This window comes from Bombyx mandarina, chromosome A1, assembly GCF_030267445.1.
Source record: "Bombyx mandarina strain Sakado chromosome A1, ASM3026744v2".
In the NCBI taxonomy this organism is placed as follows: Eukaryota; Metazoa; Arthropoda; class Insecta; order Lepidoptera; family Bombycidae; genus Bombyx; species Bombyx mandarina.
This window is the reverse complement of record NC_143234.1, coordinates 14,390,060-14,406,487: the sequence shown is the minus strand read 5'-3', so window position 1 is coordinate 14,406,487 and position 16,428 is coordinate 14,390,060. Positions and strand designations below refer to the sequence as shown.

General features: G+C 36.2%; 1 protein-coding gene across 2 annotated transcripts in view; it reads left to right on the top strand.

Annotated features, from left to right (window-relative positions):
- The window catches only part of LOC114253403 (uncharacterized), a 171,324-nt gene extending 164,041 nt beyond the window's left edge, over positions 1 to 7,283 (top strand). For both annotated transcript variants that reach the window (XM_028188283.2, XM_028188275.2), the window contains 3 exons: positions 907 to 1,065; positions 3,102 to 3,239; positions 3,965 to 7,283. In XM_028188283.2, the coding sequence (XP_028044084.2) occupies positions 907 to 1,065; positions 3,102 to 3,239; positions 3,965 to 4,309 (642 nt within the window). In that variant the 3' untranslated portion in view covers positions 4,310 to 7,283. The remainder of the gene's footprint in view (positions 1 to 906; positions 1,066 to 3,101; positions 3,240 to 3,964) is intronic.
- Positions 7,284 to 16,428: the final 9,145 nt, after the last annotated feature.

The window sequence follows — 16,428 nt, the reverse complement described above, 5'->3', positions numbered from 1 at the left end:
CAAAGTCACTTTTTTTATTGCTTATCGTCGCTGTCAAACCAAAATCTGCTATGTGCAAAAACTCTATTTTGAATTAACGAGTAAGCACATAACAGTTTTTTTATACGGTAGATAGGGCTGTGAACTATACGAAAAGGTCAAAAAGTAAAAATCTCAAAAAGTGCAGATAGCAGATTTTGGTTTGACAACGACGTTATATTGGTGGACAAACTCACGGCTCACTTGTTCTTAAGTGGTTACTGCAACCCATAATCATCAATAACGTAAATGCTGCTATCTACTATAAAACATGAATTCTAAGTCTCAGATTTTATAGAACAACTGCTGCCGCGTCTTTCAAACCGAAACGCATTACTGTTTTACGGCAGAATTGAACACCAGCATTGAAGGTAGAAACTATGAGGTTAGGAATTAGAAAGTTTGGAGACTACTGGATATTTATTACGATGAGAAGTAGTAGGAATCGGGGAAAAGGGGGAGGGGGTCGAATATTTGTGTATTGTGAATATGATCCAGAAAGGCTTTTAACATTGAGATCTGATCTAACATTTTGATCTCATTTACACATGATTTCAATTAGTTGCAAATAATTTTGATTAATTTATTACTTTACACTTTTTTATAGTAGATTTTTTAATAATGTTTTACTCTTCTGACCACTACACAGTAGACAGTATGAAAAAATCTACTAGAAGATTCCAGATTTTCTGCTAGAAAAAAATGCAGTCTAATCTGGTACGGTCGTACTACATACATGATTATTAAGAATCTATCGAAATATGGGTTGCGGTATGGACTCTCAATATGCTCATCTAATGTATAAGATTTTGGAAATTAATAACAAAATATAACGGCTACCAATTCGTACTGCCCAAAAATTAGAAGAATATCTTTGTTTAACTACAGTATCTAGGATCGACGGTGGTAAAAGAGCTACGAGGGACGGAATCCACGAAGAAATCGATACAGAAGCTAAAGAAAACGACCAAAGAACCGAAAGACTCTCCCGATATCATCCTCTCTATCAGTTATAGAGGGGTCAAGTTCCTAAATACGATTACCAGGGTGAGTGAATTGTCTATTAATTCATGTTTAATGTTTAATCGAATATATAAAAATGAATTGCTGTTCGTTAGTTTCGTTTAAACTCGAGAACGGCTGTACTGATTTGGCTAATTTTGGTCTTGAAGTATTTGTGGAAGTCCAGAGAAGGTTTAAAAGGTAGATATATATGAAAATGCTCGGAATTAAATAAAAATAACAATTTTGTTTTACCTTTGATGTATCCCCCGTCGGACGGATTCCTTTTGTTGCTTTTAAGTTTATTTTATACAAAAGTTTAAGTCTTTTATTTATAGATTGAGGCACTACGAAGTCTGCCGGATCAGCTAGTGTTTAATAGTTTACGTATTTAAAATTCACTAACTCATTCATAGAAGACACGTTAATCAAGGTCAAGAAATTTCATACCTATTTTATACCTCATAACTCTCTCTTACCTAACTGACTGAAGAAATTAACTTTTCATTTCTTAATTTAACTTCAGGTATAATTTAAGGGGTTGCCCAATTTGAGGTCGTTTTTTGTTTCTATTCATTAGAAGAACATTATTGTCCTTGTAATCTATTTGGAAATTAATTTTACAAGGATATTTTGTTACCTTATTTAGTGCTATTTCATTTTTCATTATAATCGTCTCTTTCTTAGCATAGAATTATTATTGTAGGATTAAAAAATATATCTTTATATCTCAACAAATAAATTTCAACCAAATTCATATTAAACATAAAGTAGTTTTTTATTCGTTTGTATTTTTCATCATTATATTTCTACTAACGTCTCGATCACTCGAACAATGTTCGTGGTTGTTACTATATAAATGTATATTTTATATTTGCTGTTTTCACCTTTAATGATTAAGGCTTCAAGAGACAAATTTATAGTTACATCTTCAATGCTTTCTTCCTTGAATTATGTAATATTCCCGATACACAAGTACTTACGTGGTCGCGAAAATTTGGAATTCTTCACTCAGTGACGGCACATATCGAAGCTGTCTGTATCCTAATCAGTGTAAACATTCCTTCATTGCGAGAGATTTCACAGTTCTTATAAACGGCTAGAAAATTAATAACACTAGAAAATTTAAGCAACCATTGACTTTTAACTCTTTCCTCGTCAACGATGTAATATTTAGTTTCATAGTGTAATTGCTCGTCTAGTCAGAAACTACAGGTTCAAGGGTCACGCTTGAAAGTTTTTGATGATCACCGGAGTGTGACAGGCGAGCCCTTCATACCCGAGACAAAGGGCTCCAGAAGCTTTAGCTTGATTTTTAATTATCTATAGTTCACCCTTGATCGAGCGGTCAAACCTTTTGTGTATCTCACCGAAAAAGGATTGCTTTTTTTTTCTTTTTTTTTTCGAACCCTTATTTTTGTATTTTGTAGTCTTCACGGTTAGGCGGGTAGGGTAATTAGTGTTTTTTTTTTGTATGTAAATATTGTTTTATTTTTTATTCCTAAATTTACGTTAATTTCGGGATGAATTTTTCGTTTGATGAAAATTTTATATAATATTAGGCGCTAGGTTTGATACATTCAAGTTTTCTTAAAATCTTTTTTAATTAATATTCTTTGTTAGTATACTTTGTTTTGGAACATCACGGAGCTTGGGCCAATTATAAACGCAATGTTTTTTTTTTATAATCGTAATTTACTCTTATGTATCTTTCTAAGCATTTGGGAAGTGAACATTCGGTTATTAAAATGCTTTCACCACTTGCAGATTTCAATATCACATAACGAGCTGACCGAGTAAAGATTAATATTAGTATGATTAGAATAATAGAAGATTAATAGAAGTAGAATTCATCTTTGGAGCATTCGACTCTAATAGTTTACCCAATAGATTAGATATTGTTTAAATTTCAAATATCTTTGAAATAGGACTCATTTTTATTGGCGCCATCAATATGTGAGGCCGATTTGGTTTCCATTCAAACCTTATAGTAACACGTACGATATTTTTTTTAAATGTTCTGAACTCAAATTAGTTTATTATATTAAATTCATTTCCTTAACTGCATCGTTTTTCATTAGGAGCTGATCTGTGAACACGAAATCAGGAATATCCACTGCGCGTGTCAGGACGCCGACGACCTCACTCACTTCGCGTACATAACTAAGGATCACACAACGAGAAGTCATTACTGTCACGTGTTCAGAGTGGCTACAATGGTGAGTCACATCTGGCTAATATGTAAAGACGTATAATAAGAATTGAAAGTTTATCAATTTTAAGTAATAGCTCAGCCGTTCCACTGACGTCCATGCCCGACGTTAGCCGCTTACGATTAGGTGGGCCGTGCTTAGAGCGTGGTCTGTGTTTTGGTGCTAGCTTCAATAAAAACTATATTCAGAGCGAAGGATTTATATTTTTTGATGTACAACACGTGCACGTACGATCAGAAATTTTATGTAACTGCTACTAACTGTGTCGCCATATTTATTAGTGTGTTCCCACATTAACAAATAATCATATAAAATTTTATGTTTAGGATGCCCTAAACAGGCCATATGTTCGTCTACCTATAATATCAATAAAAATATAAATTTGTTGTTTGTAAGGTCGGTTAACGGACGATAGTTTAATGTGATAACGTCACTAGCAGAGCTATTCCAACTGCTAGCTCTGACGTCACGCGAGAAGAGAGATAAATGTGTCACAAGCCAACGCTTGGGTCGATCGTGCCTCTCTATCGCTTGTTCTACGCTCTCGCTCGCACGTTCAAGCTCGGGCGGAACGTGACACTTTTTCGTGCGTGCAGCCGGTGTTCGATCGATTTATAAAGACGTTATCGCGTCAAAAAGTTTCAACATTTGGAATATATTTAGTTCAGAATTTGAGTAATCACTATGATTCTCGATAATCGAAAATGCCATAAACGATTTCGGTGTTTCAGGACCAAGCGACCGAAGTCATACTGACTTTGGGCGAAGCCTTCGAGGTTGCATACCAGATGGCGCTGAGGGAGCAGTCGAATCGGACCAAAGTGACCCAGTCCCTAGCCAAAACCCCCACCCATGATCCGGTGACGACGAGCAACAAGGAGAAGCAGAATCTGAACCACGGTCGATCGCACTCGATAACCGAGATCAAGCTGAACGGTCACCAGCTGAAGGTGGCCGCCCTGCCCGCGTCACTCTCCAACGAAGACTTCCAGGCCGCGTCTAGGAGCGCGGACGGATCGCGGAGTCCGAGGACGCCATTACTCAAAGCGCCTATAGCTTCGACCGAAGAACTGTGAAAACGCGGTAACCAAACTTTCGATATTTATTTTAAAAAAAAAAGATGTGCGGTGTCGTGGGACACCGGATAGGAACGAAGTTCTTTATTATAAAAATATTAATTTTTAGTTCGAGGTATAAAGAAAACAAAACTGGAGGTTTCGCAACAACCCACGGTCATTCGGTAACGTGCGAACATATTGTGGTATACTTCATTCACGGTTGTTTGCATAAGAGTTAGTGTATTGCGCCAACGAACGCTCTGAGATCGTGGTCAATTAATGATAAAAAATATGTTCTTTTTTGTACGTTATTACAAATTTAAGTCGTACTCTGTGTGCATTACTAATAAAGATCTTACGTTACGGACGTTTTTTCCCGGTTAGGGTACCCCTCCGCATCGTCACATAAGGAACTTCGTTCAAAAAAAAAACTGAAAAAAAAATACATTAGGTCTTCCTAAACGCAGTGATTATCTCCAAGGATTTCCGCGCTTCATCTCGAATATTGATTGTAAATTTTACGCGTAAAATTAATTGTAACTTTACTGAAAACCGACCAACACCGGTTTCGGTCCGTTAAAACCGGTTATAACTGGCTACGAGCAGTCGGTTTGACCAGCGACTCTGCTTCTCTCGATCCGATGATATTAGATGAAATTATAAATTTCACTATTGATTAGTAAAATAATTGTTAGGGGCGGGCTGTTATTTATCGTAGTGATGTTTGTTTGTGTGTATATTTTTGTTTCGTGTACATGTGTGTTTCTGTGTTTGTGTGTATGTGTCTCTTTCGTTACGTCAGCATTTAGTTTTTTTTTTTTTTTAACGGCAGCTAAATATTGTTACGGCCTGACATTAAGATTTTGAACTTCGCATCGTATTTACTAGTGATTCGTTTTACATGAACGCCTGTTCATTTTGATCTCTATCGCGAAGTATTTGATATTTTCTCTAAATAAATTTTCTAAAAAAAAAATTTTTGAATGTAACAGAAATGTGCTTTAAAAATTTATCTCTGTCTATTGTTTCGTGAAGAAAACTCGTTTTGCGATTTTCTTTAATAAAATTAAATATTACGGCCTCAATCTTATAATCTCTTAGGTACTAAAGACACGTTACCAAATTATTGGTGTCTTAAACGCATTGTATATATATATTATCGTATAAGTAACTAGAAATAAATTATTGAAACCATCTTATGACATGGAGTTTCGCCTATTACGACATATAGTACATAAAACATATCAAAACGATGTTATTCTGATAACGACCAGAATCCGTTGGCTCTTGAACGCATTCAATATATATTAGAGTGTGGCTCTAGATGTAGTGGTTTACCAAACGTAAGGGTGACCACACGTGAAATGTTGTATTTGGATATAAATGAAACGTGTTGTAAACGGTTATGTTACACATGTGTGTTAGTCGCGATATTGTTCGTTAATTATTATGAGCTTCCAAAGTTGATTTTGCTTGTACTGCGAATAAAGTTATGGTCACAAAATGGCGTAATATTGAAAGAAAGAAAAAAAAACAAGATTTCTCTTCGATTACTGCAACGGTTTGCTCAAAATTAGTTTTGGAGGTTATATGACGTCACTGTATGTTCTTAATTAATGTACGTTTTGTGTCGATTATTTTTCGTGAAACGGGGCTAAGTTGAATTTGCAATTTTGTAATGAAAATGAAAATGTATTATAGTAAAATTTGTTATTAGTCGAATAATGCACATTTTTCCGTCTCGAAGTCGAAATATGTAAAATGCACATTAAATGATACAATTTATATTACTATGTATGTAATACTTGAACTGTATAAAGTCATAAAACTCCATATAACAATACAAAACGAATTTGTAGCAAAACTATTTTTGCAATAATATAATTATAATCATACGCTAAACATAAATACTTTATATTTCATTTACCGCAAATAAAAGTGAAGGTAGTTACTTACGTCACACGAGTTCGTTGAACTCGAACGTCAGCTGTTTTTAACTGCATTACATTGCGCGCCGGAGTATTATATAGTGAGAATGCTTCACACTCTTACATGTAATGTAATTAAAAATTAAGACGCTATGAATCTGTGCCTTTGTGAGTACGCGGGCTCCGATCTGGTCTAGACTTAAAATTATGTTTTTTTGTGTTGCTTAGATTGGTGGACGAGCTCACAGCCCACCTGGTGTTAAGTGGTTACTGGAGCCCATAGACATCTACAACGTAAAAGCGCCACCCACCTTGAGATGAGATATAAGTTATAAGGTCTCAAGTATAGTTACAATGGCTGCTACCATCCTTAAAATCGAAACGCATTACTGCTTCACGGCAGAAATGGGCAGGGTGGTGGTACCTACGCACGCGCACTCACAACAGGTCCTACCTGAACTTATGAATAAAAATAATAAGTGTTTATGTTTATTGTAGTAGTTTTTTCTTCTTTCGACTTCGGGATCGATCTCCTGGTGTCCTGGATACGTCGTCACCAGGGAACGTAACATTTAAGCCTGAGCGCATATTGTGCGTTAAAAGTTTCTCTATGTCTTACCAACACAAGTGTTGGATGGGTTAGAATGCGTCGCCAAGTTGCCGACATTAATGAATAAGTTTTAGTTATCGGCACGTCCGGAAACACACCGGACAGGCGCACACAATATGCGCCCGTGCTTAAATCGCTTACCGTCTAACAACGTAAGCTAAACGAAAATTGTTTTCATAAATACACGTTACATTCAAACTAAATACTATTATTTATTACAGAGACTTCTGGATGTGAATCAAAATGTAAATTTTAATGTTTTCATTTTATTTCGTCTTTGTTTGTACAATAAAACTATTTTAATTAATTAAAATACCTTTTGTTTGTTTCAATGTCTTCCTAAGGAAGTTTTTAATGACCGACTTAGCTTGTTCCAACTACAATTTTATGAGGTTTAATTTAATATTTTTTTGTGATAAGCAAATGATACATAAAGTAAATGCATCAAGTTTTATTTTTCTTTCATTTTTATTTCCCGTAAATAAATTATTATTAATATATAATTCATTAATACTATATGTAAAATAGTCTAATATATTCCTAAAATATATTTACACGCATAGAATATATATTACAGCTTTTATGAATGTTAAATGTTGAATATTAGAGATGTATGATGGTATTTATCGATATTTCATTCTATTGTAGTTTATATGTTTAAAAGAATCTATAACTAATTAGTATTTAATTATAATATAATATATATTGAATAGATTATATTGTGCCAAATTGCAATATTACAGGAAACGAACGCCAATATACAGAAACCCCGGTTTTGAAAATAAATAGTTACATATTTTGTCATTTGCTCATTTGCGAACACCAAAAAGGTCAAACACCTGAATATTTCAGTAATCGATATTATTTTATCGATTTTTTTATACAATATTTTAGCCGTCCTCGTTTTGATGTTAGCAATTTTTGTAGATTTTTTAGAATTTTAATAATTTTTTTTTTAAAGAACCTTTTTTCACTTCTTGCATATGCAGACTGTACTTCAAAGTTAACGGCAAAATGGCAATAAATTCGCGTTTTTTTTTTCATATAATTAATTAATGTTTAATTTTTATGTCACGACTTTGTTATAAACAGCTGAATTCTGAACCTAAACACACCTCAAAATCCTAATACCTATTATATTGAACTATGTATGTAGAAACTTATTTATATACTAAATACTCTGCTATATAGAAAACAAATCATTTTTTTTCATCATTCAACGAAACACATATATTATAACATATATTATATGGATGTATACCAAAGAATATTTATAAATTGATAAGAATAGTTAAAATTAAGTACATATTTGAACAATAAACAGCAGTAGAACATTTTTTTTTGTATTTTATACACATTTCTTTTTGTCTTTTCCATTTATTTCGTTCCATTGGAATTATTTTACTCATTATTTACACCAATAATGAAAGTGATATACGTATTATCATAGAAATCGGTTGTGTATCGTATCATTTATTTATATTTAGAAAATATATGAAGAAAAAAAAATGTAGTTCAAACTATCCCGTTATTATTGTAAATATCAAACTAAATATTATATACATTATATTGCATACATTCAGAATTAAATAAAATATATAAATTAATTTATATGTGTTGTTATTTATATAGATATGCATTTTATTTATGTGCAATGACGTAGTCGTTAAATGTTTGGACAAAATTAAATTAAAATAAGAAACAATCCAAGATCACATTTCATTTTCTTCAGAATAGAATCTTATTAGTACGGTTGAAAAGACAACTGCTGTTTACCAGTAGATATTCTGCTGTCTTTAGTCTATAATAAAGACAAAAAGGGACTTGGAAATTGAAATATTTTTTTTTACCTCACAACTAAGCTGACGAAGAAAAAATTAAAATCTAAGGTAATCCAAGATCACGTTTCATTTTCTTCAGAATAGAATCTTATTAGTACGGTTGTAAAAACAACTGCTGTTTATCAGAAGATATTCGGCTGTCTTTAGTCTATAATAAAGACAAAAAGGACTTGCATATTGAAATATATTTTTTTTAACTCGCAAGTAAGCTAACGAAGAAAAAATTCAAATCTAAGGTAATCCAACACGTTTCATTTTAATCAAAATAGAATCTTATTAGTACGGTTGTAAAGACAACTGCTGTTTATCAGTAGATATTCGACTGTCTTTAGTCTATAATAAAGATAAAAAGGACTTGCACATTGAATCACATTTTTTGTTACCTCACAACTAAGCTAACGAAGAAAAAATTTAAATTATTCAAAGATAAATAGAGCGCATCTAATACATATATATCCTACCCCAAAAATGGCATTGCGGAAAATCGATCGAATAACTTTTATTCGCCTTTTTTATGCGACTTTTATAAAATTATGCGCCCCGAACCTTATTATTTGAAATATTTCTTCTTGAATGAACACACCTTCTTACTTAGCCTTCGGGTTTCTAATAACGGCCTTCGAAACAGAATCTAGATTGTCATCTAAATAATTCTACGTTAAAGACCAATGAAGTTACTGGTAAGTATGTTATATCACGACAAGTTACCTACTACTTTCGTGTCGGTTTGAAGGGTAGGAATCGTAACAAAGCAATCGATATTGGAGTGGACAGGGCTGTTCTCATGTAACACACAACTTAATTTTAAAACTAAATGGAAACAAATATTCTAATTGTGATCAGCACAACAGAAAGCAACAAAAAAAAAGTTAGAAAATTTTTGTTAAAACTATAAGCACACAAGACTTATGCGCAAAGCAGATGGTAGTTGTTTTATTTATTTATTTAGAGATTTATGACCTGGTAACTAAGACCTTTAGGTCAAGTCTTACTTTAATTTATATTCTTATTTTTTGAAAAATGCTCATATGGAGTGATATGAAATGAAGATGATTAATTTGAGACATTAATGAACTGAGATTAAATTAAATGAGATGAGATGATGTGGGATGAAATATAATCTCAGTAAAATGGTGGTTATTTACCGAGACTTTTTCAGTGGGCTTTTTGGAGGATCCCGAGAAGCTACCTACGTTCAGCGGCTTTGTTTCATTTTCCCACGTTTGTGCACTTTCACAGATATTAAACAGTTAACTAACCACCGTTATTACACATTTAAACCTGAAGAAACACTAAATAGTCAAAATAAAACAAATCACGCAACTTCACTCCTCGCGTTTCCGCTAAAAAGTCAAAGGTAGTTGAGTATAGTGGCTGATCATTAGAACTGTGAGCTAATACGGAATAAATAGCATCGCACCGATATTAAATAAAATGCAAGTATTAAAACAAATGTTAAGATAATAAGAACATAAATACAGTTTCCTTCCTATTCGTACACTCTTGACAGAGTGGTCGTGGTCATGCATCAGTCGGATCCTGCGATACCGATGCTCTCGCGATGCGACGCCATGTGGCACGATGTTTCGCAGAGTGAGAGCAAACATTTATGTTGGAGTGAGTAACAGATTTTATGAGGTCGGTCCATCGTGTTGGAGATCGTCCGCGAGATCTTTTGCCCTCGACTTTCCCTTGCACCACCAACCGCTCAATGGAGTCCTCATTACGAGTGATGTGCCCGAAGAACTTGAGGATTCGTAATTGGACTGTTGACGATAGTCTCTCCTTGATGTTGAGCTCTTTCAGGATCGAAATGTTGATACGGTGCGCGGTCCACGGAATTCTGAGGAGACGTCTCCAACACCACATTTCTAGTGCGTCGATCTTACGACGGTCTTGCATCCTCAGCGTCCACGTCTCAGCCCCATACAGAAAGATTGGAAAGACCAGGCATCTCATTAACCGAACTTTTGTATTTTTGGTTATTCTGCGGTCTCTCCAAATCTTTGTTAGCCTCTCAACTGAGGATCTTGTCACGGCGCAACGTCTTTGGATCTCATCTTCGCAGCCTCCAGCGTTGGTGATAGTGGAGCCTAGATATACATAGCTATTAACTACCTCGCATCCCGCTATATGTTGGACTTCCGTTTGGTTGATGTTAGCACGATCTACGATCATCATTTTGGTCTTATCACGATTGATCGCAAGTCCAAAATCCAACGCTGTAGTCTCCAGCCGGCGAAGAAGCACCTCGATTTCGTCTCTGGTTGACGCCAAGAGGGTAGTATCATCGGCGTATCTCAAGTTTGATATTTTCCGACCACCAACGGATATTCCTTTATCCCAATCTTCAAGAACTATCCGCATTATATACTCTGTGTATATATTAAATAAAAGAGGAGATAGTATGCAGCCCTGCCTAACGCCTGCCTGTGTACTGAAGCGTTCGGAGTCAATACTGTCAACACGAACAGCGGCTGTTCCATCTTCGTACAGACGTCTGATGGTGTGTACAAGATGTTGCGGTACACCCATTTCCGTCAGTACCAACCACAGCTTCCACCACTTGACGGTATCAAAAGCCTTTCGGAAATCCACGAAGCACACATATAGGCTAATATTAAATTCTCTGGCCTTTTCTACAATTTACCGCATTACGAATAGTTGCTCTCTTGTGCCTCGACCTTTTACAAAACCTGCTTGCTCGGGGGCGATCTCTCGGGACAAGTAACCTTGGAGCCTCGTGTTAATTATGTGCAGCATGACTTTACTGGCGTGGGATACGAGAGAAATTAGTCTGTAGTTATTGCACTTCTTCGTTGATCCCTTTTTCTGAAGTGGAACGAATATCGAATGTGACCAATCGCTCGGCCAAACTCCAGTGACCCAAATTCGACAACAGATGATGTGCAGTATATCCACTCCGATTTCCCCCATGGCCTTTATTGTCTCGATGGGGATTTCATCAAAACCTACAGCCTTATTCCGTTTAAGGTGGTTGATAGCTGCTCGCACCTCGTCCTTTAAAGGCATCGGCTCCAGTTCCGAGGGTTCACTGTAGGTCATTGAGATCTTTGTTGTGGTGTCAGTAAACAGAGACTTGCAATAGTCTTTCCAAGCGCTAACAATCTTTTTGATCTCAGTGACAGTATCTCCAGACGCATTCTCAATAGCCCAAGTCTTTGGCTTAAAGTGACGAGTTATAAGTCTGATTTTCATGTGTAAATCTTTTGTTTCAAAATTTTGAGAATGCCTTTCCACCTCTTCACATATTGATTGTAGCGCTGTGTTTCGGTCACGACGGCAAGCAGCCTGTATGGCGCAACTCATGACGTTCAACTCCTGCATTCTGGCACCGCCAGCCTTAAGCTCTCTACGCTTCTCAATTAAGTCCCAGGTCTCGGTAGACATCCAATGCTGCCTTTTCTTGGATTTCTTTTTGGGCTGTGATTCGTGCACGACATCTTTTATAAATTGCACGGTAGATTGCCAGAGGTGATCAACGCTCACTTCCTTGCTGCAGTTTTCGTACCAGCACTGTTCCATATCCTGAAGAGACTGGACAAACGAGTTTCTATCAATGACTTCTAGGCGTTTGACAGTTTTTCTAATTATATGTCTACGCAGTCTGATCCTCATATTGCATATTAGTAGCTGGTGATCCGACGTAACATCAGCTCCCGGTAGTGTATGAGCGTTGGTTATTGAGCTTCTCCATCTTGTCTTGATCAGTATATAGTCGATTTGGTTGCGGTGCTCTCCGTTTGGGGAGGTCCAAGTATACAGTCTTCTGGGGTGGTGTTTGAAGGCTGTATTCATTTTTGTTAAGTTATTATCTGCCGCAAACTGAATCAACCGTTCTCCTCTACTGTTCCTGCAACCAAGACCGTAGTGACCCACGATATTTCGTAACCCTACATCCAAAACAGTGGTTCCAACCTTTGCGTTAAAGTCGCCGATAATCATCAGTATCTCTCTTTTTGGGATGTTGTTTATACAAGCCTCGAGTTGATTATAGAAGTTCTCAATTTTTTCCTCAGTAGCGGCGTTAGTAGGGGCGTAGACCTGAATGATATTCAGTGCACATGGTGAAGCACTGAGTTTCATGGTGATGATCCTGTTGCTGACAGGATTATAGCCCAGGACCGACTCAGTCCAGAGCTTGGGTATTGCGATACCCACTCCGGCAAAGCTGGATAATTCATTTTCTGAGAAGTAGATGGTGTGGTTCTCCAGGTTTCTGTGGCCTCTCTCCTCACTTAGTCCCGTAATAACCGTATTACATCGCTCAAGTTCGTGATCCAGTACGTGGAGCTTTCCTTCATCGATGAGGCCTCTCACATTCCACGTTCCGATGCGGATATCATTACGTAATTGGAGTTTTGTTGTTCTTCTTCCAGTGGCATAATTTCCATGAGGTGCCTGGTCGCCTGCTCCCCCATGGCCGGTAACCAATTTCACACTCCGGTTCCCGGACAACTTAGGGCGCCGGTCGCTACTCGGATCGCAACGCACACTTTTACTCTTATAAGACCTACTCATGACTCGTGTGGGAAATTAGTGCAGTGGTTTCCCGTTGCCTTCTGCACCAGCACTTACATAAATACAGTACATATTCCTAAATAACACGGAATCCTAGATTAATCACGTGCTGTAATACAGATGAGTTTATCGGAAGACCATGATTTGAATCCTTAGATTAATCGTTAAGGACGGAGGTGACGGGGTGTTTGTGTTCCACCTCATTAGTTTAGGGGGCTGGTCTAATTGACCGTACAAATCTCATCCAGTTTTTATATCTTTTACGATTCACGAATAAGCTGATCAGAATCGTGAGCTGTCTATCACAATAAATAAATGACCCGTAGTCAAAAATCAAAGTGATCTCATGTGTGGAGTTTTCCGTAAAAGACGTACCTTTAAAGCTTAAAGATGCTCGCGTATTTTAATTTAGTAATTTTTTTTTTAGTTTTAATATTATTTAGTTTTTTAATTTTTTATAATATTTATATTAAGTTTTAACGTTTAATCTCACTTTTATTTTCGAATTTGAAATTCTTTACTTTACTTCTTACTTACTTTACGACGCCTAAAGTGTGATTCTTCGATATTTCCAAGTTGTGATAACTGTCATTGTTTTTTTTTTTATATTAGCTATCTTTTTTGTTTATACTATTTAAGCTTACCATAACTTTTGAGTTGCAACATCAATAATATTAGTCGAGAAAGAGAAAGCAACGGGTTTCTCGCCGATTCTTCTCAGCATCAGCAAAAGCTTTCTGAGTAGACGGGAAAGTTAAGGCTAACTGAAAAAGCACACGTGATAGTCTTTCCATTTTTTTTAATTCCTTAGTTGGGTGGACGAGCTCACAGCTCACCTGGTCTTAAGTGGTTACTGGAGCCCATAGACATCCACAAAGTAAATGCGCCACCCACCTTGAGATATAAGTTCTAAGGTCTCAAGTATAGTTACAACGGCTGCCCCACCTTTCAAACCGAAACGCATTACTGCTTCACGGCAGAAATAGGTAAGGTGGTGGTACCCACCCGTGCGGACTCACAAGAGGTCCTACCACCAGTAATATAAGAATAATTTAACCTTAATAACTTATATAAACGTTAGCTTATATAAACATTAGTTTATATATAAGTGCGTAAACAATGCGTCTATGTCGACATTGACTTAGTATGTTAATAGACGAAACGTCGGTCGTGCGCAATATGACCAAAATAAAATGACTAAAAATTCTGAAGCGCTCCTCTTACATAGTTAGTTCCTTCTAAAATTGGCATTATCTAAGCACGAAACTGGCCGATCCCCGGCAGGGCGATCCATCCTTTTCACCTAATCGACCGTGAGCAACCGAGATTAATAAATGGAGCTCAAAATTTAACCTTTTTTCGGGCGAGCTAATGGCGCTGAAATAATTAGCAGCCTTTTTAACGTTAACACAAATTTATTGTTGGCCGCAGCGCACGGTCGGTAAATTTACGTAAAGTTTTTACGCTTTGTTTTTTTTCTTTCGGGTCGCGTTCTTTTGAAGTTGCGCGAATAAAATGAAAACAATAAAAGAAACAGATGGGACGTGAATCTATACTAACATACTAAGTCTGGCCATAAATACTGTTACATTTAAAAATAAACAAAATATTACATTTGAATTTGGAATCTGTCATTTTTATATGATTGCTATGAAATTTTGTTTACGGATGAGAATTTTTTTACAATTGAGCATCATTTTAACAAACAAAATGGCCGTATTTATGCTCGAAGCTCTAAGGAAGCTTTCCAATTAGTCGACAGAGTGCAACGTGTGGGCACTATCCGACTTCAGTGATGGTTTGGTGGGATATTAGCTATTAAGGAGTGACTGAGCCATACTTTTGTGAAAAAGGTATCAAAACATCGGCACAAGTGTATCAAGATACCATTCTTGAGAAGATAGTGAAACCCCTTAACAACACCATGTTCAATAATCAAGAATGGTCTTTCCAGCAAGACTCGGCGCCAGGTCATAAAGCTCGGTCTACGCAGTCTTGGTTGGAAACGAACGTTTCGGACTACATCAGAGCTGAAGACTGGCCGTCCTCTAGTCCCGATCTTAATCCGCTGGATTATGATTTATGGTCAGTTTTAGAGAGTACGGCTTGCTCTAAACGCCATGATAATTTGGAGTCCCTGAAACAATCCGTACGATTGGCAGTGAAAATTTTTCCCATAAAAAGAGTGCGTGCTTCTATTGATAACTGGCCTCAACTTTTAAAGGAATGTATTGCAGCCAATGGAGACCACTTCGAATAAGCTTTTTATGCTTTAAGTTGTTTTATATTTATGTATTAAACTAACACACTGTAAAAGTAATAAATGTTATTTGCAATAGACATTTTTTTTCCTTTGTAACAGTATTTATGGCCAGACTAAGTATAAATCTACAGTGGTTTTTACGGATGCTCCGTTATAACTACTGAACCACGCATCCGATTGACTTGAAACTTATCCATGTAGAAAGTACATCTACTTAATGGATAGGCTAATATTTATATGAGTGTTGGACTCCCTAATAATAATGACAATAAATAATAATGTTAATTTTCTCACTCTCACTCTCACTCTCAAATCTAGAGCAATAATAACAATAATAATTCTGCAGGTAATTTTATAAGTATTTTAACAAAACGCCTAGAATTCAATAATAAACTAAGCCTTAAATAACATTTTTATTAGTACCTTCAATTAATAAGCCCCCAATTCCAACGTCAACTCGCATTCGAGATTTCGAATTGTAGTTTGAAAATTTAAAATATCCATCCGGATAATCCGTCCTTACTCGAGCAACCGTTAACCGGATCGCAATATTTCCGACCGGTCGGGCAAACCCATCAGGCGACACGATCGTTCGTTCGTATGATCACCTCGTGCTATCCGAACATCGTAATTGCATCGTAAACTGACATCGCAATATGTCATTTGATGCGAGTTTAGATGAGCTAGGTCATTTGAGCGGAACGCTAAAACTAGGTGTTACGATGAAGTTCAACGTTCAAGCAAGAATTGCTTAAAAATGTTCATGGAAATTAATAATAAGATGATAATACTATACCTACTCATATTATAAAGAGGAAATATTTGATTGTTTGTTTGTATTGAATAGCCTCCGAAACTACTGAACCGGTTTGAAAAATTCTTTCACTGTTTGGAAGCTACGGTATCCCCGGGTGATAGAGGCTATATTATTATTATATATTTTTTTTTAAATC